The sequence below is a fragment of the Myotis myotis genome, unplaced genomic scaffold, assembly GCF_014108235.1.
Source record: "Myotis myotis isolate mMyoMyo1 unplaced genomic scaffold, mMyoMyo1.p scaffold_m19_p_10, whole genome shotgun sequence".
Lineage (NCBI taxonomy): Eukaryota > Metazoa > Chordata > Mammalia > Chiroptera > Vespertilionidae > Myotis > Myotis myotis.
The window spans coordinates 57,077,052-57,101,080 of record NW_023416314.1 but is presented as its reverse complement, the minus strand read 5'-3'; the positions used below and the strand labels follow the sequence as shown (position 1 = coordinate 57,101,080).

The following is a 24,029-nucleotide window of genomic DNA, read 5'->3' as shown; positions in this document are numbered from 1 at the left end:
GGCTGACCTTCCTGGTGTCCACATGCTGGAAAAGAAACATCACAGGTGTGTATTTCATGATGTATGAGACAAAAAGATTCTACTTCTGCTAGATCAAGATTGCTTTCAAAGAGCAAAACTAGCTTGACTGAAAGAGAAAGTGTGTCCTTTGCTACATTTTGTGTGGATTTTCCAAGGTTCCTGTACAATGTGGCATTGTTATTCCTGGAAGATGGCAACGGGTCCAGTGCCCAGCTCATAAAAGGCTCTAAGTAAAGGCTTCTTAACTTGACTTTACAAAGCACACTCTGTGAAAATCCCCTAATCGCATTTTTCCCACTCTCTGAACAGAATGTTCCTGTGGCTGGTGATTTTAGCATAGGAACTATCCTGCAGAAAATCACATAGCAGAACTTTTCATTCGGATACCTACAAATCCCTTTCTTAACATAAGATGCCCTCCGTGCTTCAGAGCTTAGGGAAAGGGGAATAGAAGAGATGCTGGGATGTTAGAAAAAGGACTCATTTATCTCTCTGAAGTCATGCTTTTAAGCCAGGATCACACACTCCTTAGGGGGCAGGAAAGCATCCAACAACTACCAGCCTTGGGCTCCTGTCCTTTTCATGATTCCCCGTGATTCCCTCACTTGACCCATGCTCTTGCTTCTGCTCACCCATCCAGGGACTTTTGATCTTTTGTGCTTTATCTTCCATTCTCAGCCTCAGGTGTACTTGGGCGTTATGGGTTTTCTGGCTTTGAGCCTCTAAGCTTCCTGGCAATTAACTTGACTGTATGGGGAGACTTTTACCTCATTCGGATGCTTCAGATGCTCATCCCTCCCAACCCAGTTCTAGCCCACAACATCCTGGCAGAGTCCACCGAAATGATGCGCCAGCTGCTTCAACTTAAAAAAAAAACAACAACTTATTTTAAAGGTATCAAAATGCCATGTCTATCAGGGAGAAGGTCTGCCCTTGAACGAACAAAATCTCCCATTAAAACCAGTTTTAACAACACAGGCACTTATCCTCTTACCAAATGCAGGGGTAGGAGAAGCTGGTATGGGAGCAGCAATTCAGCACTGTTATCAAAGACCCAGACTCCTCCCCCTCTTCTGCCAGTGCAGTGTGGGGAGTGCACCCCCATGTGACTGAGGGGTGCTGCCACAGCTGGGGCATGGCAGCATCTGAAGCAGGGGAAAGGGGCACGGGCAAGGTGGGTTTCTTGGCTCTTTTACCTGGAAGGGAAATTATTCCTAGGATATTCCCCTCCAACTTGCCTTCTACCTCACTGCCTTCCAACTCCAGAATAATAATCATGGAGCTGGGCACCTTATTCCCCAAACCCATTTGGAATCCTGTTAGCGAGAAAGAAGAGATGCATTTGAATGTACAACCAACAATGTCTGCCGCCCTAGCTCCCTAGCTCGGAGCAGGAGTAAAGAAAGGCAGGACGCTGTAGGTGGCTATCTTTGCTCTTTCCTCCTATTACTCAAAACATAACCAGAGAAAAGGCAGATGTGTGGAAACAGAATTTGAGTTTTAGTCCAAAGGGGATATGCGGCACCGCTCCCTGAGTAAACTGTAGTGTGCAGTCGAAAATGAGAGTCTGCTGGTAGGAGGACTGCTTTGGGGACCTTCCCCGTGAGGAATCATCTTTAGCTACTGCAGCCAACACCTCTGCTCCCGTCCACTTTTATCTTGTTTGTGCTGCACTAGGAGGCAGCAGGGATCGCAGAAGCAGCAGAGCTGGGACGTGCAAGTGCAGGAGATGAATGACACCAGTGCTTTCTCAGCAGGTTCCTGAGATACAGCACAGCGCACTGCTGTGGGGTGAGCCCTGCACATGGAGAGAAAAGAGCCAAAAGCCGGTGTAAATCTTGTTTTGTATGGGCCGCGCAACCCTGAGGAGCCCGTGGCGATGAATGTTAAAGGAGGAGGAGGGACTCAGCTGAAAACGCCTCTGACTGTGCCACAGAAATGCTGCGGACTGGTTGGGATAGCTGCGAAAACAGAAGGCTTTGGGGTAGACATCCAAACAGAATGGACCTCAGCACAGAAAGTCCCCAATCAATATCCGTGCCCACACAACAGACTTTGCAATGGCCTGTGCGAATGGAATGGGTTGCATTGAAATAATCCCCACACAACAGGAACTTCTTTATGAAGTTTCCCTTTTGGTATTATCTGCTCCAGAAAGCAATCTTAAGTCTGAGTCACCAGCATTATTCCATCTCAAAAAGTACATTTTATAAGTCTTTATGTAAAAAAAAAAAAAAAAAGCACAGGCTGCTAGTAGCAATTGCTTTTCTAAGACAGACAACAATGGCAATAGTGATAATGTAATAATGTACAGGGAAAACTTTCATAGCATAAAATGGATAATAATAGACAAGTGACAGAATGTTAATAGGTATTTTATCTGGATGATCATATTTTATCTGGATGATCAGTGATTTTTGTCCTACTTGGAGCTTCTCTATAGGAGGGAATACTTTAATTCTCAACCTCCAGTCCACTCTTCTTCAGTTTGGAGGGTTTGGAAAGCTATAACCTAAATCCCTCCAATACTCTTGCAGCTAGTGTTCTGGATGCAAATTGTTACTGTCAATACTTGGGAGAGATTTGGAGGGCAGGGGGGAGACAGGACCATTTCCCTATCACTAATGGCTTTTACTGGCAATTTAGAGATATGAGACTTTCCTGCACCTGCACCTCAGTGTCCACGCTCCACTCTTGTGGACATGATGAGTGTCTATAATTTTTAAAAGGTATAATCTTAAAACATATGAAGATAGAGAAACAATAAACTATTTTTTAATATATTTTTCTTTGCAAGGACTGGGAGTGATAAAAAGTAGAGTAGGAAAGTACTTGCTTTTATGCGCTGGTCAGTGTGAGTTCTTTTACTGTAAAAGTAATAAATCTGAAGCTTAAATTTGAAGCTACTAAAAGCACTGAAGAATTAAAAAAAAATGATGTCAACAATACCTTGATTATATATCCTGGAATGAGTAAAAATGAAGCTGTCTATTTCAAATGCAGACTTGGTTTTTAAAGACTGGTCACCTAGCACCATCTTCTGGCTATGTAATAATTTTTGTTTTCTCCCTGACTGCAAATTGTTACAAAGCTGTAAATATTATGATTGTGGTGCCACCTGCTGGGCATAACTTCTAGTCACTCTAGGAAAAAAAGATGTTTGCTAAAGCAAGTAAACTTCCTGATTCTAAGAATTAGAAATTATTCATATATAATATTCTAAAGAATTATCATGGATTCTATTTATTCTCATGGAGAAAGAGACTATATGTAGGGTCTCCCCCAAAAATGTATACACACTTTAACAGCTGATAGATCAATTTTTAAAATGAAATTAATTTTAATAAACACTGCCTTTATAATTATTCAAAGGGTGTGTATACATTTTTTGGGATACCCTATATATTCCTTTGGTAACTCATTATCTATATTCTCTGTTGTTGTCCCCATATAAACTCTAGCCACATGAGAAATTAACTTAGATAAAATTCTAGAGTTAATATTGAACAAAGGAATCAATGAAGGAGTTAAACTAGGGGTCAAATCCAGCACTTTTTGTTGGACTGTTTTACATTTATATCATGGGTTAGTGTATTAGTTTCCTATTGCTGCTATAACAAATGACCACAAACTTGGTGGCTTAAAACAACAGAAGTTTATTCTTTACAATTATGGAGGCCAGAAATCTACAATGAAGATATTGGCAGGGTCTTGCTCTCCCCAGGGTGCTGGGTAGAACCCTTTCATTGACTGCATTCATTGGCTTGCTTCCTGCATTCACTGGCTTGAAGCCACAACATTTCACGTCTGTCTCCACCTTCACTTATCTTTCTCCTCTCTGAGTGTCTAATCTCTCTTTTTACCTCTTATAAAGACACTGGTGATGGTATATAGGGTCCACCCAGATAATCCAGGGTAATCTTATCTCAAAATTCTTAATTTAATCATATCTGCAAAGACCCTTTTTCAAATAAGGAAATATAAATAGGTTCCAAGCATTAGGACTTGGATGTATTTTGAGAACTGTTATTAACCTACCACAGATAATTTAGCCCTTCAATTTTGAAATAAATGTAGGAAGGGCATTATGCACTTTCATCCTTAGGGCTACTATATACCTGAACCTGACACTGGATAGGAGTTAATTTCACAAGGACCTGCTTGTTCTTTCCACCACCTAGAGCTGTAACTTCTCACCTCTGTGGTGTAGCACTAGCTCGGGCCACACTTAATGTGTCTCTAGGCCACTGAGCCACTGCAAGGAACGCAGATAACCACTTACTGCAGTTAGAATGCTGGAAATAACAGGGAGCATTTGCGGGGGGCGCGGGGGGAGGCATTATTACCTTTGAGAAATTGTCTTTGACAATATCTTTATGTACTTTTAATCATATATCCTCTTTGGTATGATATAAATGACATGTCACTGTTTCTGGTTTTTAAGTTCCTTCTGTACCAGCAGATAAGTCAGGGCTCTAATTGTGGCTGCATATAGCAATGAGCTAGCAGATGTCATGAGCCCCACAGAAACCTTAGGCCTGGCACAGACTCCCAACATAAATAAAAAGGCAGAGCAAACAGGGGGAAGAGTAAATTTCCTAAGATAATCTTTCAAGATATCTCTACAGCTTCTAACAATGCAAAAGTCACCTGGTACAAAGTGTTCATTGAATTCAGCAGGAAGACCATTAGTGACCATTTCGAAACAAGTACCCATAGGGTAGTAAGGGTTGAAGAAAGTTGCAGTGAGCCAAATATTACACTGGATGTAAAGAAGAGGAGGTGAGAATTGCAGACAACTCCTGTGAAAGTTTCCCTGTAAATAGAGGTGATGGACAATAGTTATAATCGGTTGTTGTTCAAGGGTTTTGGTTTACTCATTTGAAGAGAAGATTTGAGTATACGAATTTTAAATGTTTAAAGGAAAGGAAATATAGAGAGGCTAACGAAAAGAGGAAGCAATATGTGGAGTAAGATCTCTGAAGAGGTTTCTAGGAGGGAAATGGCATGAGAACAGAAGTAAAGAAATTTATTTCAGTTAGGAGGAGGGGGACAACTTTTTCAATCCCAATAGGATTACAGGAAAAGGGTAATGTGGATACAAACACGGTTATATATAGGCTCATACACGGCAAGGACTGGAGATAGCTAGCACCTCTGGGCTTTTAAAAGCTATTGGTGGCAAAGCATAGTGATTAAGAGCACAGGCTCTGAGGCCTGTGTAGATAAATCCCAGCTCACCCACTAATTGTATAACCTTGGACAAGTGATTTAACGCACCAGTGCCCTGTTTCCCAGATGATAACAACCACACATACTTACCCTTTTGGGGCTGTTGTAAGGAGTTGGTGAGCTAATATGTATAAATTCATCTAACAATGCTGAGCACTCGTTCTACGTGTGTTTGCTATTGTCAGGGAATGGAGCAAGAGCCGTCCAACTTCTGCTGAAAGCGCCTGGGAAATGCTGGGTTCAGAGATTTTAATAGCAGGGAGGCGCCTGGGAGATGCTGGGTTCAGAGATTTTAATAGCAGGGAGGTGGGTTGAAGGGGATGCTACAGAATATAAAAAGAAAGAGGTGCAACATAAGAGAAGTGATAAGCCCTGATGAGCACACAAGTTAAGTTGGAGATTATGGGTATGTATGTATTGCAGGAATCTTCAAGTATTCTCCCATTTCAGCCCAGGGAGAAGGCCAATAGTTGGATGCATCCAACTGGAAGCTATGACGGAAGAACAGTGAGATCAAGGAATTGAGAACCCTGACCATAGGCTGAAGTGAGGGGCCATGGGATCGAAGTGAAGGGGACTTGGTGGAGAGTAGAGATAAGGACAGAAAAGATGAAAAATTGGTATTCTGTGGTTGTCTGAGCAAAAGAGCTGGAAGGATATGGAACTGAGGTAACCTGGCATCCCTAATGCCACTGGTGCTCTCTAGACAGCTAGACAGCTGTAGACTTCACCTTCCTTTCATTGGGATGGAAAGACAGCTAAAGGGAGGGCGGGGCTCACAGGGGGAGGATAAAGAGAATTGTGATGAGATAGGGCGGGGCTCCTAGGAGCAGGTGGCCTGCCTGCAATTACTTGGTTGAGATCACGCAGTGGGCGCCAGGAGCGCTCTGAGGCTCTGAAGCATGTGCCTGCACTGTATAGGGGACGAAAGCACCCAAGTTAACCCCGTGAGTCTCCTGCCCTTAACCCCACCTCGGTCACCCTTGCCCAGGCTATGAGCTCGTAGGCCAGAGAATGCCGTTTGGTGCTGGGGGGTGGGAAATCCCTGGTGACGTAGACAGACTTGATCCTGGGCTTCAAAACCTGCCCTGCCCAGGACAAGGAAAAGCCCTACACTGTGCCTTATAGGTGCCGCCACTGTTCCATCATGTTTGTTAACTGACACATTGAGCCGACCTATACGGTGGGGTGAGAGTTACAGAGGTGGGCAAAAGGATGAACTTCTCAATATTCAGATGCGGAGGAGGTTACTTTTAGGTCTTTGTGGAAACCTATTAACTACCAGCCAAACTCGCTGTGCCTCAGAAAATCAGACCATCTGGTGGAGTTTCTCAATCACCCCAGCTTTCCCAGGCTTTAGAACCTGGACTAAAAACCAGTTCCTTAAGCAAAGCTCAGCATGGCACCACTGAAGTCATGTACCAACAGAAACATGAGTGTTTGGATTTATCCTACATCTCTTCTTCCAGAATAAATCTCTGTGGTCAATATGTTCCCTGTGTTGTCCAAAAAATAAAACAGACAACTATTTTAGCAGCATAATGGCTACACCTGAGAACAGTAAGAGAATCGCTATTCTAGGCAAGTATGCTATAGCAAAAACTATAGGTTAATCCAGGGCTGGGCAAACTTTTTGACTCGAGGGCCACAATGGGTTCTTAAACTGGACCGGAGGGCCGGAACAAAAGCATGGATGGAGTGTTTGTGTGAACTAATATAAATTCAAAGTAAACATCATTACATAAAAGGGTACGGTCTTTTTTTTCAATAGTTTTATTCATTTCAAACGGGCCACGGCTGGGTTAATCCAACAAGCAAAGGAGACGAATTTTATAGAGACAAAGGAGGAAGTTGGTAGAGATTGTTTTGAAAGGAAACCCATGGGGGGGGGGGGGAGTGAAAGTGGTTTCTCATTGGCTGAGTTGCAAGGAAGAAAACCTTGCTTCCACCTACTGGAGTGGTTAAGTCTCTCCCTGTTGCGACCCATAACTGGCAGTCCTTCCTGACAGGGTCTGTAATTGATGTCAAGTGGTGCTGCCTGAGGTCTCCTCCTCCTGGTCTCCAACTCCATTTTAAATGAAGCTTCCCTTTATCAATTTTCATGCCAATAATGTTGTTCATAGCTGGTTCTCTTCTAGTACTATCAACAATCTCCAACCTGGTTTTTACCTTGATATTCTTCTGCTCCTGCCACTTGCCATCAACGTAATATGCATCCCATATAATAAAAGCGTAATATGCTAAGTGTCTGACCATTCGTTCGACTGTACGTTTGACCGTTTCACCAGTTACTATGATGCGCACTGACCGCCAGGGGTCAGACGCTCCAACCGGTAGGTTAGCTTGCCGCTGGGGTCCGGCCAATGGGGACTGTGCGAGACAGGCTAGACACGCTCTGGAGCCCTCCTGTGGTCCCTCCCCAGCTGGCTGGCCCCCATTGGCCTGATTGGGACTGGGAGAGAGCCCCGATCAGCTCCGATCACCAGCCAGGCCGAGGCACCCCACCAGTGCATGAATTTGTGCACCAGATATCTAGTATATTAATAAAAAACTGTACCCATATACTTCCTGTTACAATAACTAATCTTTCTGTTTGCTTATGACTTGATAGTTTGTTTGTTTTTAATTATTGCACATATTTTGTAGGAAGGACCAAGAATTTCTCGTCCTTCAGATGTCACTGAAAGGCAGGTAATGTTTAAATAAATCATTCTGGGTATTTCAAAATTGTGACTTTATCTTGTTCCTTTATGTGTGATGGTCCGGATATGAGAGAACCTTTATTAGATAGACACTTCTGTGTTATCTTTCTTGGGACTCTGGAATCTTGGGACTTACTGTTGATGGGCAGTGGGTAGTTTGCACATTTGCCTGTAATAAACAACGCTATTGCAAACAGTCCAGTATGTCTTTTTTTCCCAGTGAACAAAAGTTTTGCTTTATTATTTAGGCAGGAGTAGATAATCGGATCATAGGAAAAGAGAGTTTTTCATTGTTATGAAGTAAGGCCTCATTGTTTTCAAAGCAATTGAACCAAAGACACTCCTATTGGCAGTATATAAAAGTTCCTATTATTCATATCCTCTTCACCGTAATATTCTTCAATGCATCCTAGTGTGATCCCTTAGGTACCTGCTACTTATAGATGTCATACAGCGGGGACATAAAAAAAGCTCTGTGTGATATGCAGCATTTAAGAGAACTAAAGAATGTGCATGGATTTTGTTCTCTAATTACTATAAAAGTCCCTTTGGGTTTTTTATTTTATGTTTATTTTTTATTTATTATTTTATGTTTATTTTTTATTTTTATTTTTTTTTTTTGCAAAAGAGGGAGAGGGTTAGAGAGATAGAAACATAAATGAGAGGGAAACATCATAGATCCACTGCCTTCTGCATGCCCCCTACTGGGGATCAAGCCCGCAACCTGGGCATGTACCCTGACCAGGAATAGAACATTGGTTCCTAGAATGACATTCGACCGCTAAGCCATACTGGCCATGCCCTTTTAGTGCCTTTAATGGATCTATCTAAATGTACTAAATGGTTGGTAAAGTAGGGATTAAGAGTAAATATTCTTTTTTGAAAATTCTACTGATAGGCCCATATGTTTTTTCATCTATAAACCGCACATTTGAAAAGAAGATTTTTTTTTCCTACTTTTATGTAGCTATGTAAGTCATATGCACTGATTGGTTCATCTTTTTTATTGACATAAACCAAAAATATAATCAGCATGTTACTTTTTTGTTATAAAAATAGTTTTTATTTTTTTTATTTTCCACAAGTCCATAAATAAACGTATTCAGAATATGAAAGCCCTAAAGAAAGAGAAGATGAAACTTAATAAGCGGTTTGCAAAGCCCGCTCCTGTTCCAGAACCAGGGCTCCTAGTAAGTATGAAGATTTCCATCTAATGAATGGGCCCTTAATACACCAGATATCCTCATTCTTAATTTATGTAAGAATCTAAATTGTGTTTTTCCACTTTCCTTTGAGAAATGTGTACTTGCAGTCTGGGAAGGTACCTTAAAGCTCCTCTAATGAAATTCTCATCCATTATTGAAATCTCCTTTGTAATCATCCCTGGAGGTGCTGTGGTTTAATGAAGAGTGTGATCTTTGAAACCATGTTCTGGATTCCATTTTTTGCTTTGCCATATACTATCTGACAAAATTATTCACTTAAGTATTTTGGATTATATTAATTGGAAAATAAATGACAAAATCTTCTGCCAGATGGTTATTCAGACTAGGCCTGAACACATCAGAAAACCCTACACCAAACAGAGCGTACGGCTACGAAAAGAAAATCCCCATGTTTAACATTTCTGTTACACCCATTATGTTTAGAAATGACTTTGAGCCAAACTGTTATCCTCATCTCCCACGAATTCTTTCTGTTCCTAGTATTTGTTGCCTGACTCACAGAAAAAAAAATGTTTCTATCAAATTTCCCCCAGATATTAGTGATATTGGATATTAGTGATTTTCATATCTGGATTGTATCTGAACGCGGCTTAATTGGGAATAGCGTTTCTAGTTCTTACATAATTCTCTTAGCAGAAGAAAGGCTTCTCCCTTTGATACCTTTTGCAGATGATTTATAGTTGCATAAATATTTCTTCAGGTAAACAAACTGAATTTCTTTTTCTTATGTATTTTGATCTCTTAGTGGCCATAAAGCTGGAGCCTGTATAGAAGAAATCTGTGGATTTCTGACACCAAGTGGCATTTCCAGGTTTTACTCCACTTGAAAAATAAAGGCAATACTCTGCACTTTCCGCAAAATAAACAGAATGCAACCATTTCACATCCAAGCCACAGGCTCTAGAATTTCAATAAACAGCATATCTCCCTACCACTTTTTGGAAATTTGAAATTTGTTTAGTTAGATTTATGACTTATGTAAAGATTTAAAATTATGTTTTAATAATAAGGAAAAACAGATTTCCTCTGCTATATATTTATAATGACCTGTGTTTAAACAAAATGTTTAACTAAAACCTGTATTATGGGTTGATATTGCAAATAAGCTATAGTGCAATTATAATTTTCATTCAAGGTAAAATTTGAATATTGAATTAAATATTAATTTTGTGTTTGATATGGATGATAATCATATGCCTCTGTAAAATGCTTGCTTAATTACATAATTATTAAAAAAAAATAAAATTATCACAATTGTTTTAAAACTAAAGAACTGCCAGCTATTAGACTGACAGGGTCATTACATTCAGTGATCATTTGCAGCCTCCAAAATATAACTTGAAATACAGGGGATTCTGCTTCTGGGCATGATGGAAATACCAGAATTATGTTTCCACACTAAGCAACTAGAAAACAGGAAAAAATATGTAAAACAATGGTTTTCAGATATAAGACAAAAGTCAAAAAAGGGCTGTGACCCCTAACAGAGGAGAAATAGGTGAACCCAATGACTACCCATTTACTGGGTTGGGGAGCAATCCAGATATTGATGCAGAAAAAAGAGTTATAAGCAGAGTACAGCAATTTTCTTGGGTTGAGGATGAGTTGAGCAACAAGATAACAATTCAGGAAGTCTGGGGCAGCTGGAAGTTGTAGGCAGAATCTCCAGAGCATAAGGAACTATACACAGCACTTTGTAGCTCTTACTGGCTTACACTGAGTCTTTGCTGAATGCTAAACTGCACGTTCACAGTGTGAAACTCAACAAAGTCAGATCTGTGTAATCTTAGTCCACTATCAATGTCCAATGTCTAGTATCCAATCAAAATTGCTAGGCATGTTAAGAAGCAGAAAAAATGTAACACATAATCAGGAAAATCAAGTCAATAGAAAGAAACACAGAAATGAAAAGAAGTTACATAATTAGAAGAATTAATTTAAATAAAATATATGTTAACTATGTTCAGTAATTTAAAGAAAAACATGAACAAAGAGAGGAATAAAAAATATTTAAAAGAACTAAATAGAACTTGTATAACTGAAAAAAATCTAAACTTTAAAAAGTCATGAGATTAACAGTATATTAGATGTAAAAAAAAAAAAGTCATGAAATTGAGGATATAGTAGATATAGCAAGAGAAATAATCCAAACTGAGACAAAAGAAACAGACTGGAAAATTTATTAGTGCCTTGCTGACATGTCACACCATATCACGTGGTCTAACATATGAATAATTGAGAATGTCTAAATAGGGGAGGATGGGAGTAAAAACAAATTCCCACAACTTTTCCAAATTTAATTAAAATTAATCCCATGGATCCAAAAAGCTTAATAAACAAGCAATATAAAGACCAAAATGTATCAAATTACCTCATAACTGAATTGCTGAATAATTGAAAAGAGAAAGGAAAACAGCAGGGGAAAATGGTCATTAAATATTGAGAAACAAGCATAAACATCCACAAACCTCATTAAAAACTATGTAAGCCAGAATGACATCTTTAAAGAATTGATTAAAGAAAAACCTGTGAAACTAAAGTTTTATATGGAACAAAACTGTCCTTCAAAACTGAAGGCAAAAATGCAGACATTTTTTCAGAAGTTCCAAAAAAAATATCAACAGTAGGAGAAAGCTCTTTAGGTGGAAGAAAAATAGTATCAGATAGATTCTTAGATTTACACAGAACAATAAAAAGCTCTGGAAATAATGCACATACAAGTAAATATAAAATAACTTTATTCTAATATTTAATTTTAAAATGAACTGACTCTTTTAAGCAAAATTAATTATTATGGCTGTAATAACACATAGAGGTAAATGTATGACAACAATAACAAAGGGTGGGAGAGTACAATCATCAAACATTTCTTATATTTTAGGAGAAAAAGTATACTATTTAAAGGTAGACTTGGATATGTTAAAGACATGTTGTAGGTACTAGAGAAACCATACACACAGAGAAATATAACTAAGTAGTGATAAAAATGGAATACTTAAAATCCATCCAAATGAAGATAGAAAAAGAAAAGAACGGATTTAATAATAAAGAAAACAAATGGCAAAATAATAGATTAAATCCCAAATAATCAATAGCTACATGAAACCTAGATGGTCTAAACACTCCAATTAAAAGGCAGTATCAAGAAGAATTCAAAGAAAAGGCAGTATCTGTGAAGAATTCAAAATGTTATTCTACTTAGAAGAAACAAGTTGAACTGCCACAGTTTCATAGACGCTGGCAGAAAACAGACTTACTGGGTGGAGAACAATAACTGTATTATGTCTGGCACAGCGGGCAGTATCAAACCCATGCTTTCGTTGGTTCCCTTGACTCGCCAAGCCCCATGAGGAGAGGCAGAGCTGTGCCAGGTGGATACTGTACACCGTGGGTTCATGGTACAACTAAGAAAGCCCCAATCTTACATACGGGGCTGCTAAGAAACTTGCCCAACTTTGCTCCAGAGAAAGATATTATCTCCACTATATTGGACAGTAAACAAATCTGCTGTAAACTAGCATCCAAGTTTACTTACTATATAACATCCTTAAAAAGACAGTCTAGGGCAGTGGTTGGCAAACTCATTAGTCAACAGAGCCAAATATCAACAGTACAACGACTGAAATTTTTTGAGAGCCAGATTTTTTAAACTTAAACTATATAGGTAGATGCATTGTTGTTAACTTAATTAGGGTACTCCTAAAGCTTAGGAAGAGCCACACTCAAGGGGCCAAAGAGCCGCATGTGGCTCGCGAGCCGCAGTTTGCCGACCACGGGTCTAGGAAAAAATGTTAAAACCTTTGCTCAGAGAACATACAGAAACATGCAAGACGAATGGAGAAATTTCTCCCAACAGGCAGAGATTGTCAAGCTGGATTTTAAAAAAGGCAAAAAGAACTACAGTATATCTACCGCAAACATGCGTTGCATATGAACATTGACGGGTATAAAAATAAGAAGATGCAACACTATGTCCCATGAAAACACAAATCCTAAAAGTAGAATGGCTATGTTACTAATTCGCACCCGAATTCATCTTCAGAATAAATCATATTACCGGGTGTATAGATGAACACTTTATGATAATGAAAGCTTCAATTCATCACAAAGACATAATCATAAATAGATACACCCAATAATAAAGCATCAAAAGACATTAAGCAAAAACTAGAACTTAAAAATAGGTAAACCCACAATTATAACTGAAACATAGCTTTCCTCTCTTGAAAACTGATGCAACAAATAGAAAATTATTAAAGATGTAGAAGATAGCACTACCATTCAAGAATTTTACTGCTATTTATAAGACATTCCACCCAACATCAACAGAACACCTATCCTTTCAAGTGTACACTGGAAGATGAAAATAGACCATCTGCTGGGCCTCCAGATAAATCTCAGTGAATGTCATAGAGGCTTGAAGTGATACCGAATGTGTCTTTTGATCACAAAATATATTTTAAAAATTTGAACTCCAACTATCCAATAAAATGTACAAAATATATGAACTGACATTTCTAAACAAACATGCAAGTAAACAAGTACAGTACATGAAAACATGGGAAATGCGAAATAATACTATTATATGTTCATTTGAATTCATAAAATGAAAAAGACTGATTATACCAACTGTTGGCTAGGATGAAAACTAACTAGTATTTTCTTACATCGCTGATATAAATGAAAATGGTTTAAGTACTTTGCCTTAAAAAAATTCCTAAAAGCCTTAGCTAATTTGGCTCAGTGGCTGCACTGTTGGCCCGAGGCCTGAAGGATCCCAGGTTCAATTCCATCCAGGGTATGTATCTCAGTTGCAGGCTCGATCCCAGACACCAGTCCCCATTTGGGCACTTGTAGAAGTCAACCAATCTATGTGTCTCTCCTACATTGATGTTTCTCTCTCTGTCTCTCCCCCTCCCTTCCACTCTGTCTAAAAATCAATGGGAAAAATATCCTCACTGAGGATTAACAACAACAAAAAATCCTAACAGTTTTTTCCATACTGTGAAATATAACCCACTTATTCCAATCTTAGGTGTCTCTAAAGAGAAAAATACATGTTCACACAAAGAACTGTACACCAATATTTATAGAGTTTTGTTCTTAATAGCCTCAAAATGCAAACAGCCCATATGTCAATGGATATGTAAATTCATTTTTTAAATGTGATTCATCTATATAAATGGAATGTTATTGAAGATACACGCACGATAACATTAATGAATTTTAACACTTTGTGTTGAAGAAGTACACATGATCCAAATTACCTGAAACTATAAAATATAGTCACTCTTAGAGCAGGGGTGGGCAAACTTTTTGACTCGAGGGCCACAATGGGTTCTTAAACTGGACCGGAGGGCCGGAACAAAAGCATGGATGGAGTGTTTGTGTGAACTAATATAAATTCAAAGTAAACATCATTACATAAAAGGGTACGGTCTTTTTTTTTTTTTTTAGTTTTATTCATTTAAAATGGGCCGGATCCGGCCCACAGGCCGCACGGCTGCTCTAGAGCCACAAAAAGCAAATCTGTGTTTCCTTAGGGCACAAATAAATGTATATGCCGTGTTTATGGATCAGAAGAGTTAATACTGTTAAAGTGTCCATTGTGTTCAAAACAATCTGCAGATTCAATTCAATTCCTATGGAAATTCCAATGGCATTGTTCACAGAAATAGAACTCGCAATCCTAAAATTTGTATGGAACCAAAAAAATCCCAAATTGCCAAAGCAATGCTGAGAAAGAACAACAAAACTGGAGGCATCACACTTCCTGATTTCAAACGATACTACAAAGTTATAGCAATCAAAAGGTAGAGAACTGGCATAAAAATAGACTCACAGACCAATAGAACAGAATCAAGATTCCAGAAATAAGCCACTTCTATGTGATAAGGGAGCTAAGAATATGCAACGGAGAAAGGATAGTCTCTTCAAAAAATGGTGTTGGAAAAACTGGATAATGACATGCCCCAGAATGAAATTAGCCCCCAATCTTACACACCTCACAAAAAATACTTAAATGGGTTAAAGACTTAAACATTAGACCTGAAACCACATACCGGTTCTTTCTGAGGAGCTGTTATTTCACATCCTACCTTTTTAAGATTTTAAGATATTCCAACAAGCAAGAAAAACTAGTACAATGCAAGGAAAAATATCAAAAGCAATTGTGAATATATCAGCAACTTCAGCATTACCCAGGAGCTTCCCAGAAATGAATCTCAAGTTTTACCCTAAACTTACTAAATTATAAACCACATGTTAACTAGATGCCCAGATGACTTTTATGCTTACTAAAATCTGAGCACCAAAATATTTCTGAATAAATCAACCTCCATCATTTCCCAAAACACCAGAAATCAATGGGCCCCTCAACTAATGCCACATTCACGAGGCTGGCTTCTAACGCACAGCCAAGAACTGCGCACTCTGCTCTCTCAATGGGAATAATACTGAGCCACTGAGAAGGCAGGAAATGGCACTGCAGTCCATTTGCAATTTCAGCCAGCTTAGTTCCATTAAACTTGGATTTCTAGGAGGCCAGGGTCCCGTTTCACAGAAGAAGTCGCATAAACTATCCGTGTCGGGGCACTGATTCATACATGGACAGGCAAAGGGAGCCGCGAATCCCCTTTCTCCATCCCGGGCCAGCTCGCTGCGGGCGCAGGCGTTTCCAGGCACCCAGGCCGGGTCCGCCCGCGGGCACTGGCCGGGCGGGGCCCCCGGAGGTGGGGTGCGGAGTCGCCTCTGGGGGGCGGAAGCGAGCCGCGGTGCCGGGGCGGAGTCGCGAGCGGCAGGATTGTTGCAACAAGGGGCGGAGCCGAGCCGCGAAGACACCGGCGGCCGCGGCGGGGCTCGGGAGCGCGGCCCTTCTGGGTGGGACGCGCGTGTCCCCGCGCCGTGCCGTGGGCACTTACCGGCCAGGCGGGGGCACCTGCAGCCGCCGTCCCCATGGGGCTGTGTCTGCCCTGTCTCGGGGAGCCCGAGCCTCCCTCGCCGGACCCTGTGAGTAAGGCCGCGTCTGCGCGTCGCCGCCCGCGCCGCGCGCACCTGTTCGCGGGACGGGCGCTGCGGGAGGGGGCGGGGGAGGGGGCGGGGGAGGGGGGGAGCCGGCGCCGCGAGCACCCGGCCGGGCGGTTGGACGCGGGGGGCGCGCGCCGCAGAGCCCGCGGGTGGGCACCCCGGTGGCGGAGTCGTGCGGCCGCGCCCCGAGGGACCTTGGGGTCCTGCCCGCGGCACCTGGGCCGCCGCCTCCGTGGTCCCCCCACTTCGGTTACATAAAAATTGCCCGAAGGCAACTCCTGGGTCTTTTTCGCCGACTTGGGCCAAATTGGAAGTTGGTGGGACCCGACGCGGGCGGTGTGGGGGGCGGGCCATTCTTGGCGACGCGGGAGACGGGGTGCAAATGAAATGCCTCTTTTTTCCTGAACTGGAGTGTTGCGTCTTCTAAGTGGGAGATGTGCATTTTCCTGTGTCTGTATCAACTGTTTAAAGAAGGTGCTTAAAGTCCCTTACTCCCGAGCTTTCTTGGATATTGTATTAGTAATCCCTTTATGTCCTTTAAAAAAAAAAAGTATTTTATGTGGTACAGAGTTTATAATTTGTAAAGTTGCCATATTTAGCAATTAAACACAGGACGCCCATTTCAATTGTCAGATAAACAAGGAATGCCCTTTAAAAGTAGATTTCTCGCACACAGTAATGGGGGTTACTTATTCTAGGAATTATTCGTTGTTTATTGGAAATCCAAATGTAACTTAGCGATTTGTGGTTTGTGGTACACTGCATTTATTCTTTTCGTAGCTTTCAGTTTTTAACGGTATCTTTACATGAGTATTCCTTACTGGGAATTGATAACAGAAAACCTACATTCCTGCCTAGCAAAAAATTCGTTGAAAGACATTAGTTATTTAAGAAAGAGCATTAACTCTTCAGCCATTTGATTATAGGTACTAAAAATGACCTGGAAGTTGGAACCAGAAAGTTCCCCTTGTCTTTCTTGCTACAGTTGCTTTTAAATGTTGTTAATTTTGTTTATCTGGCTGTTGATAAAATCCTAATCTGTCAGTATTTGTTAAACCCCACCCATCCCCTTAGATAACCATCTGGTTCAGTAGTGAGTGCTACTTTATTGTTGAGGTTTTTCTTGATCACACTAAATAAAATAGATCCCCTACCATAACACCCATCCTTCTCTTTCTTATCCTTCCTATATCCCAACTACTTACTACCACCTGGTACATATTTACTTGACTATATTTGATTGTGTGCCCTCGTTGTAATTTTAAGTTTCATTTGAGTGGAAACATTTATCTGAGTTTTTTCATTGCTGTATCTCAGCACCGAGGCAGGTTCTGTAGACATGACAGGCACTCAGTAAATACTGTATTTGTACAATGAATGAATGAATTGGTATGGGGAAAAAAAGGGAATTACTAGCATAGCTCCCAAGAGAATGCTACTTACTGTCTTATTATTTAAAGATTTTATAATTCATACATGATATAGAAAATTATTGTTTCCCAACCTAGAACAGTACCTTTCATCATTTCCTACAGTTCTTCCTGTCATACACAGGGAGATTCTCCCACTTCATCCATGAACCTTTCTTAAAAACACCAACCTACTTCAAACTCCCTTATAATTGGCAGTATTAAACCTTGTATTATTAAAGGTTATTTGTGTTATTGTCCTGACTTGCTTGTAAGCCTTTTTTTTGAACCCAAGGAAATAGATTATTTTATAGACCAACCTGTGTTGTGTTATATGTGTGTGTATTTGTACATATAGTATATGACATACAGTATGTATCATACATGTTTTAGCATGCTCCTATTTGAAGGTGTGTTCATTAATTGTGAGAATGAGATTCAGAAAGTCGATTAGTTTATAAAAGTATAGTACTGGCACTCTTAGACCATTTTGGGGCAGTACTAAACATTTTTCGATGAACTGTTATATTACGTTGAATATATAGATAGGTATGTAAATTCCATGCTAATGTTTGGTTTTATTTTAAAACATATTTGTTACATATTTTCCTTAGGAAGAGAAAAGAGCAAAGCTTGCAGAGGCTGCAGAAAGAAGACAGAAGGAGGTGGGACTAAAAATGAAATTTTACCTGTTTAGAGAATTTAGTACTTTATTCTTGATAGATGTCTATGACTAGTAGTATTTATCCATTATCCATATCTATTAAATTTATATTTAAAGGTAATTATTTTTCAAAACGATCTCTGTGTTTCTATAGGCTACATCAATGCACTTGTATTATCTAATATATGAAAACTATTACACATATGTATTCTATGTGAGATGTCCCTTTAACGGCAGTATTCCCTGGGATAAAATGACCATGCCTAATAAAACACTGACAGATATGAAATAAGTTTAGGAGAAAAATTTGTACAGTTTCAAAATACCAAATGAAAAAAATGATAATTTTTTTACATAAAGCTGTTGTAGAAATAGTCTAATTCTTTGTTACCAAAATAGACCAATACCCCGCTTCCAAAGCAAAAAACCAAACAGACAAAAAAAGTCCTTCAATACTAATTTTTATTGTTGTTTTGTACCCCTTAAATTTCTTAAAGGCTGCATCCCGGGGCATTTTGGATGCTCAGTCTGTGGAACAAAAGAGAAAGCGGAAGGAAAAAATAGAAAAACAAATCGCTACATCTGGGGGAGCACCTGAAGGTGGACTTAGAGTAAGTATTAAAATTTAGTTAAAATTTAAATTTACCTGGAATTTTAAAAAACTTAAGTAGCAATCCATTCAATAATGTTCTATTGATATGGGTTGCCAGAACATTATGAATTAATTTAAAAGCGTGAATAATACATTTATCTGGAATAGGTTTACGTCCTTTTCCCAAAATTCAAATGGAGTTTTCCTGATTATCTTAATACTTCATATAATTAATACTAATCTTAAATGTGTAGAAAAGTCAAATATTATGGAAAAGTATAAAGGAGTCAGAATCACCCAAATCCAGTGTCATTTTGAAACATCATTTCTCGTTTCCACTTACACATCAATCCTACTAAATTCTGTTACACTGTAAATTTGTTTTTGTAACCTACAATGTGTTTACTCAGTGATTTGATATTTTTGCTCTTCTCATGGTCACTCATACCACAGTTATGGAAATGTTAATTTGGGCAGTAGGGTGCACCCCAGTGAGTGTGACACATGCACCTCCCCATGTAACAATCGCAGCTCTTGTCACTGGAAATATAATGGTGGGCAAATTAAATGAGGCCCTTGAACTTGGGGATCTTTGCAACCTATTAGGAGCATCTGGGTTTTATTTTGCATGTTAAGACTTAGAAAAATAGGGTTCACATACCACTTATTTAGCCAATTCAATCAATTCAGTTTACTCTCAAAACTATAGATAAAGACATACATGTTTGTGGGGCAGGCAGTTTAGGAGCATTCTAAGTGCAGATGTGATTCTGGCTCGGAATGTCACACAGAGAAGATTTACCTGTGTTTTATAATTGTATGAGACTTTATCTAATTTCACTTAAATGAAATTAAAACACTTTTGATTGTTAACTTTATAAATGTATTAAGTAATTGGTTTCAATATTGAAGTAAATAGCCATGACCATTTTGCTTAGTTTTTTAATATACCCCTGACAATGGAATAGAATAAACTTAATATAAAGTAAAACAGTTGGGAGATAGAAGGTAAAATACTTTATGAAAAGTATAGATGCTTACTTTCAGTATTCTGTTGCGATAAAGATTTGTGTCATCAGGTTTACTTCATAGAGGTTTCTCAAAAACAATTCGTGAAAATTAAATTACAGGACTGATAATGATGCTGAGATTGATTTCGTAGTAGGAAAAAAAAATGAATTACTAAGTGACTTAAAGCCACATACAATGTTATAAGAAAATAATACTTTATATTTTGTCAGAATTAAGAAGGTACTTATTTTACAACTCCTCAGCTAACAAATTTAACATCAACTCTTAAATTCTACGAAAGAAAGGGCTGTCTTAATTAGCCCTAAAGCTTCCATGCCCTGAAGCCTATAAATTAAACATAAATTAGGCTTTATACCGCTTCTGGTCCCTCAGAAGAGCTCACAATGAAAAACATCCCAATGTAAATTTAGTACCTTTATCTCTTTGAATGTTGTTCTTACAGGAAATCTCTCTGGCTTCCCTAATAAAAATGGCCCTCAAGGCCATCAGACTGGGCAGTGGTGAGAAGATTTTCCCAGTAAGAGTGGCTCATTCTCATGAACCAACTACCGTTGCCACTGTCTTTTTTCCATGGAATATTCCTAACCACTTCTACCATCAACACACTGGCTTTAAGGGGCATTCTGCTTTCCCCTTGACCACATGCACGGTTCATCCAGAGTATTCCCTTAAGTTCATAATAAAATGTAGGGGGCTCAAGGATAACAGAAGGGAAAATGCAAGGCAGAGAATAACTTTAATTCTCAATCCCTTTGGCCTAGAGTTCTTTAAGGGCTGCTATCAGGCCTGTTGTTCAGGCTGGCCTGGAATGTCCTGGAATGTACACAGAGTCCTCCTGATCTGACCCGACTCCATAGTATGAGGAAAATGTCCTTTTCCCGTCTGCCTGCCCTCCACACAGTCACCTCTTGTCTAGCTCTGCCTCTTCCCAGCATAATACTCAGCACTGTCCTTTGGAAAGGCAGCCTGATCTTAAGAAGTCAAGGTGATGATGGCATCAGGATGCAGACCAGCATGAGTACAGGCTACACCGCTACAGGAGTAATGGCAGACCTCGAGGACAGTGGCTCTCAGCCCTGGCTGCACATTAGAGACTTAGGAGGAGCTTGCAAACAAGGCTGACAGAATCTCTGAGAGTCGGGTGTAGCCATCAGTACTGGTTTAAGCTCCCCAAGGCCATCTCATGTCAAGCCAGATTGAGAATCGCTGCTCTAGTGTTTTTAACTGTAGTCCTAAGAGATAGATACATTGTGAAAAAGAGAGTCCCGTGCTAAAAAATTGTTTAAAATTCTGAATACTATATTGTACACAGTATCCCTTTCTTGAAGATTAAAAAGGGTACAGTAATCAAGTCTCTAAGACGTTCTGCAATAAAGGAAAGCAAGTTTATTTGGAATAAACCTTATTTTTTTAAACGTATTTATAGCCCCAATAATAGATCTTCGATATACTTGGAAAATACTACCCAATAGACTTAAAATATCTCTGGTCCTGTCCCAATGGCTGTTTTAGAACTTATTATTGCGGATTTAATCAGAACAACAAATGGAATAATTTCTCAACTCAAGCAAGGCAAAGACTGCCAAACCATTATTTAATAGTTTCTACCATTTCTCGGTTCTGTGCCTCAAACAAGAATTCCTTTATTTTCATTTTGTAACTTCATTGTTGTTTTTGATTGGTGGTGTTTTTGTGGGGGTTTTTCCTTCACTGATTATTGGATATTTCGATTTTAGCTACCCATTAATTTGACCAGATATTTTTCTATTTTTAAATGATCATATATCTTCTTTCAGACACTGACTGCGAAGTGAAATTTTACTAAGCACTGCTATTAGTTTGCATTTGCATATCCCAGCAACTTTCAGCCTTTTTCATCTCATGGGACACAAACGAATTACTAAAATTCTGTGGCACATCAAAAAATACATTATATTTTTTGCCAATAAGACAAAAAAAAAGTATAATTTTGACTCATTCACACCGGATGGCTATTGTGTTGGCCGATGTCATTTTTCTATTTGACAGTCTACGGGAAAAGAGGTCAGTGCCCCTGACTAAATAGTCTGGTATCATGTGTTTTCAAAATTCTCGTGGCACGCCTGTGTGCCGCAACACACTGGTTGAAAATCGCTGGCATATCCCATCGTCCTCTCTTTGCCTGTTTCTTCACATATTACATATTATTATGTAACCCTAAATAAAATTACTTTTCTCTGTATGTTTTTATTTTCTAGTGGACCGTTTCATAAAGGATAATATGAGTGAGAGTCTCCTGCCAATGACTAGTATCTGCAATCAAGTAGACATCCTCCATTTAACTTACTCTCTTTGAATAAATGGAGATTTAGACTTTGTAATTTTAGTGCCATTAAACGCAGTGCTCTTTCAGTATGGAAATATTAAACATGCTTTTGATTTCCAGACTTAGAAAATGGCCAGAACTTTCATTGAATACTTATTTTCCTACATTTGCTTCTTTTGCAAGAGGTGGATAATAGTTAAATTTAAATCGTGAATATATCCGCATCGCATGTGAAGATTTTGCATACATCTCAAATATTAAAATTTACAATTTCATTTTTCCTCCTAGCTATTTATAGTTGTGCTGCTTAGCCTGATAGTTCCTTTTGTTTCATTATATAATGAAGACTTTTGCTTAAACTGTATGGATTTAGTGCCTTTAAACTGATCATCAGGGAAAACCTTGAAAAATCATTTGAAGGGGTTATGTGAAGGAACACTGTAAATTTTTATAACTTACTATAATGAATATTTGTAGAAAAGATTTAATTTTTCCTAATTTAGTTTTTACTTGTGTAGCTTTATAAACTTTAACAGATATTTCACATTATAATAATTATTTTGCTTGAGTTTAAAATTATATATTAGTGTGGTACCATCAGAGGGCAGTGATGTGCTGTTGTACAATATTAAATTCAGCTCCATGGAGATCTTTATAGTAACTGAATGAGTTAAACTAAGAATCTAGATGATCATACTGACTGGCAATGTATTTGTCCAGATTTCATAGATGTTTGTATTCTTTTGTATTTGTTAAAAAGTGGTCATAAGATTTATACAGATAAGCATTTGCCAAGACAAATATAAATGTATGAAATATAAACGTGTAAGTACTGTATTTTAAAAGGACTACTTTAAACATAAAAATATTATGAGGTAATTCTGTATGATGCATAGTTATAAACTTTGTAGGTTTCTATTACTAACATGAGTTTTATAGCATTTTTTTTTAAATATTTGATTGACTTCAGAGAAGAAGGGAGAGAGACACGTCAATGATGAGAGAGAATCCTTATTGGCTGTCTCCTGTATGCCCCCTACTGGGGATGGAGCCCGAAACCCGGTATGTGCCCTGACAGGGAATCAAACTGATCTGGTTCATAAGTTGATGCCCAATCACTGAGTCACACCAGCTAGGCGCATTTTTGTTTTTTGAATATTTCTGTTTAATATATAATGAGCTAAAATAGAAGAATCACTATATATTTTAATGAGCTATTGTGATCGCTAACTCTTTTGGATGGCAAGACTGTAACCTGAGCCCTATAGTAGAATCTGTGGCTACTGTCAATAGGGACAAAATACACTGAGTGGCCAGATTATTATGACCACCCCGTCAGTACAATGAAGTGAATTAGTTATGCAAATAATAATAATAAAACCTTGAGAGTATTTGCTTAGGAAGTTTTCAATATTCAGTATTTTTGGAAGTGTCAATGAAGTACTGATGGGGTGGTCAGAATAATCTGGCCACTCAGTGTAGACCAGCTCATTTGATTTACAGGAAGAAAACAGCCCCTGTCTCGCTCCTCCCTACCATAAGACTTGTGTTATATTGCAACATATTGTGTATGTTAATTTTAATGAGTTTGAACTATAATATAGGTCTCTTGACTACTCATTGGAAAAACTAGCTTTTCTGTTATAGCATGAAGTATTTCATGATATCCATGCAAATATATAGTTAGGCTCAATTTTCTTCATCTCTTGGAGGATTAGTGTGGTGTTTTTGTTCATAAAGGATAGTGAAATCATTGAGTTGCATTTCAGAAATAAAATGTTGACTTTATGAACATGATTAACTTTTCCAAGGCTGAAAGG

At 38.9% G+C, this 24,029-nt stretch overlaps 2 protein-coding genes across 2 annotated transcripts; both read left to right on the top strand.

Annotated features, from left to right (window-relative positions):
- Positions 1-6,155: 6,155 nt before the first annotated feature.
- On the top strand, positions 6,156-9,169 carry CCDC179 (coiled-coil domain containing 179). Its single transcript, XM_036326890.1, has 3 exons — positions 6,156-6,200; positions 7,900-7,944; positions 9,041-9,169. The coding sequence occupies exons 1-3, from the start codon at positions 6,156-6,158 to the stop codon at positions 9,167-9,169; spliced, it is 219 nt and encodes a 72-aa protein (XP_036182783.1).
- A 6,809-nt stretch (positions 9,170-15,978) lies between these two features.
- LOC118664932 (small VCP interacting protein) lies at positions 15,979-23,031 on the top strand. Its single transcript, XM_036325672.1, has 4 exons — positions 15,979-16,189; positions 18,231-18,281; positions 18,778-18,891; positions 22,142-23,031. The coding sequence occupies exons 1-4, from the start codon at positions 16,136-16,138 to the stop codon at positions 22,154-22,156; spliced, it is 234 nt and encodes a 77-aa protein (XP_036181565.1). The 5' UTR covers positions 15,979-16,135; the 3' UTR covers positions 22,157-23,031.
- The last annotated feature ends 998 nt before the right edge of the window (positions 23,032-24,029 follow it).

Excerpts from the sequence above, each read along its gene's own strand:
- CCDC179 (XM_036326890.1), top strand. The coding sequence starts at position 6,156 with ATGTGCCTGCACTGTATAGGGGACGAAAGCACCCAAGTTAACCCC. Across the intron at positions 6,201-7,899 it reads AAAGCACCCAAGTTAACCCC|GAAGGACCAAGAATTTCTCG; the intron begins GTGAGTCTCCTG and ends CATATTTTGTAG. Across the intron at positions 7,945-9,040 it reads CAGATGTCACTGAAAGGCAG|TCCATAAATAAACGTATTCA; the intron begins GTAATGTTTAAA and ends ATTTTCCACAAG.
- LOC118664932 (XM_036325672.1), top strand. The coding sequence starts at position 16,136 with ATGGGGCTGTGTCTGCCCTGTCTCGGGGAGCCCGAGCCTCCCTCGCCG. Across the intron at positions 16,190-18,230 it reads AGCCTCCCTCGCCGGACCCT|GAAGAGAAAAGAGCAAAGCT; the intron begins GTGAGTAAGGCC and ends TATTTTCCTTAG. Across the intron at positions 18,282-18,777 it reads CAGAAAGAAGACAGAAGGAG|GCTGCATCCCGGGGCATTTT; the intron begins GTGGGACTAAAA and ends AATTTCTTAAAG.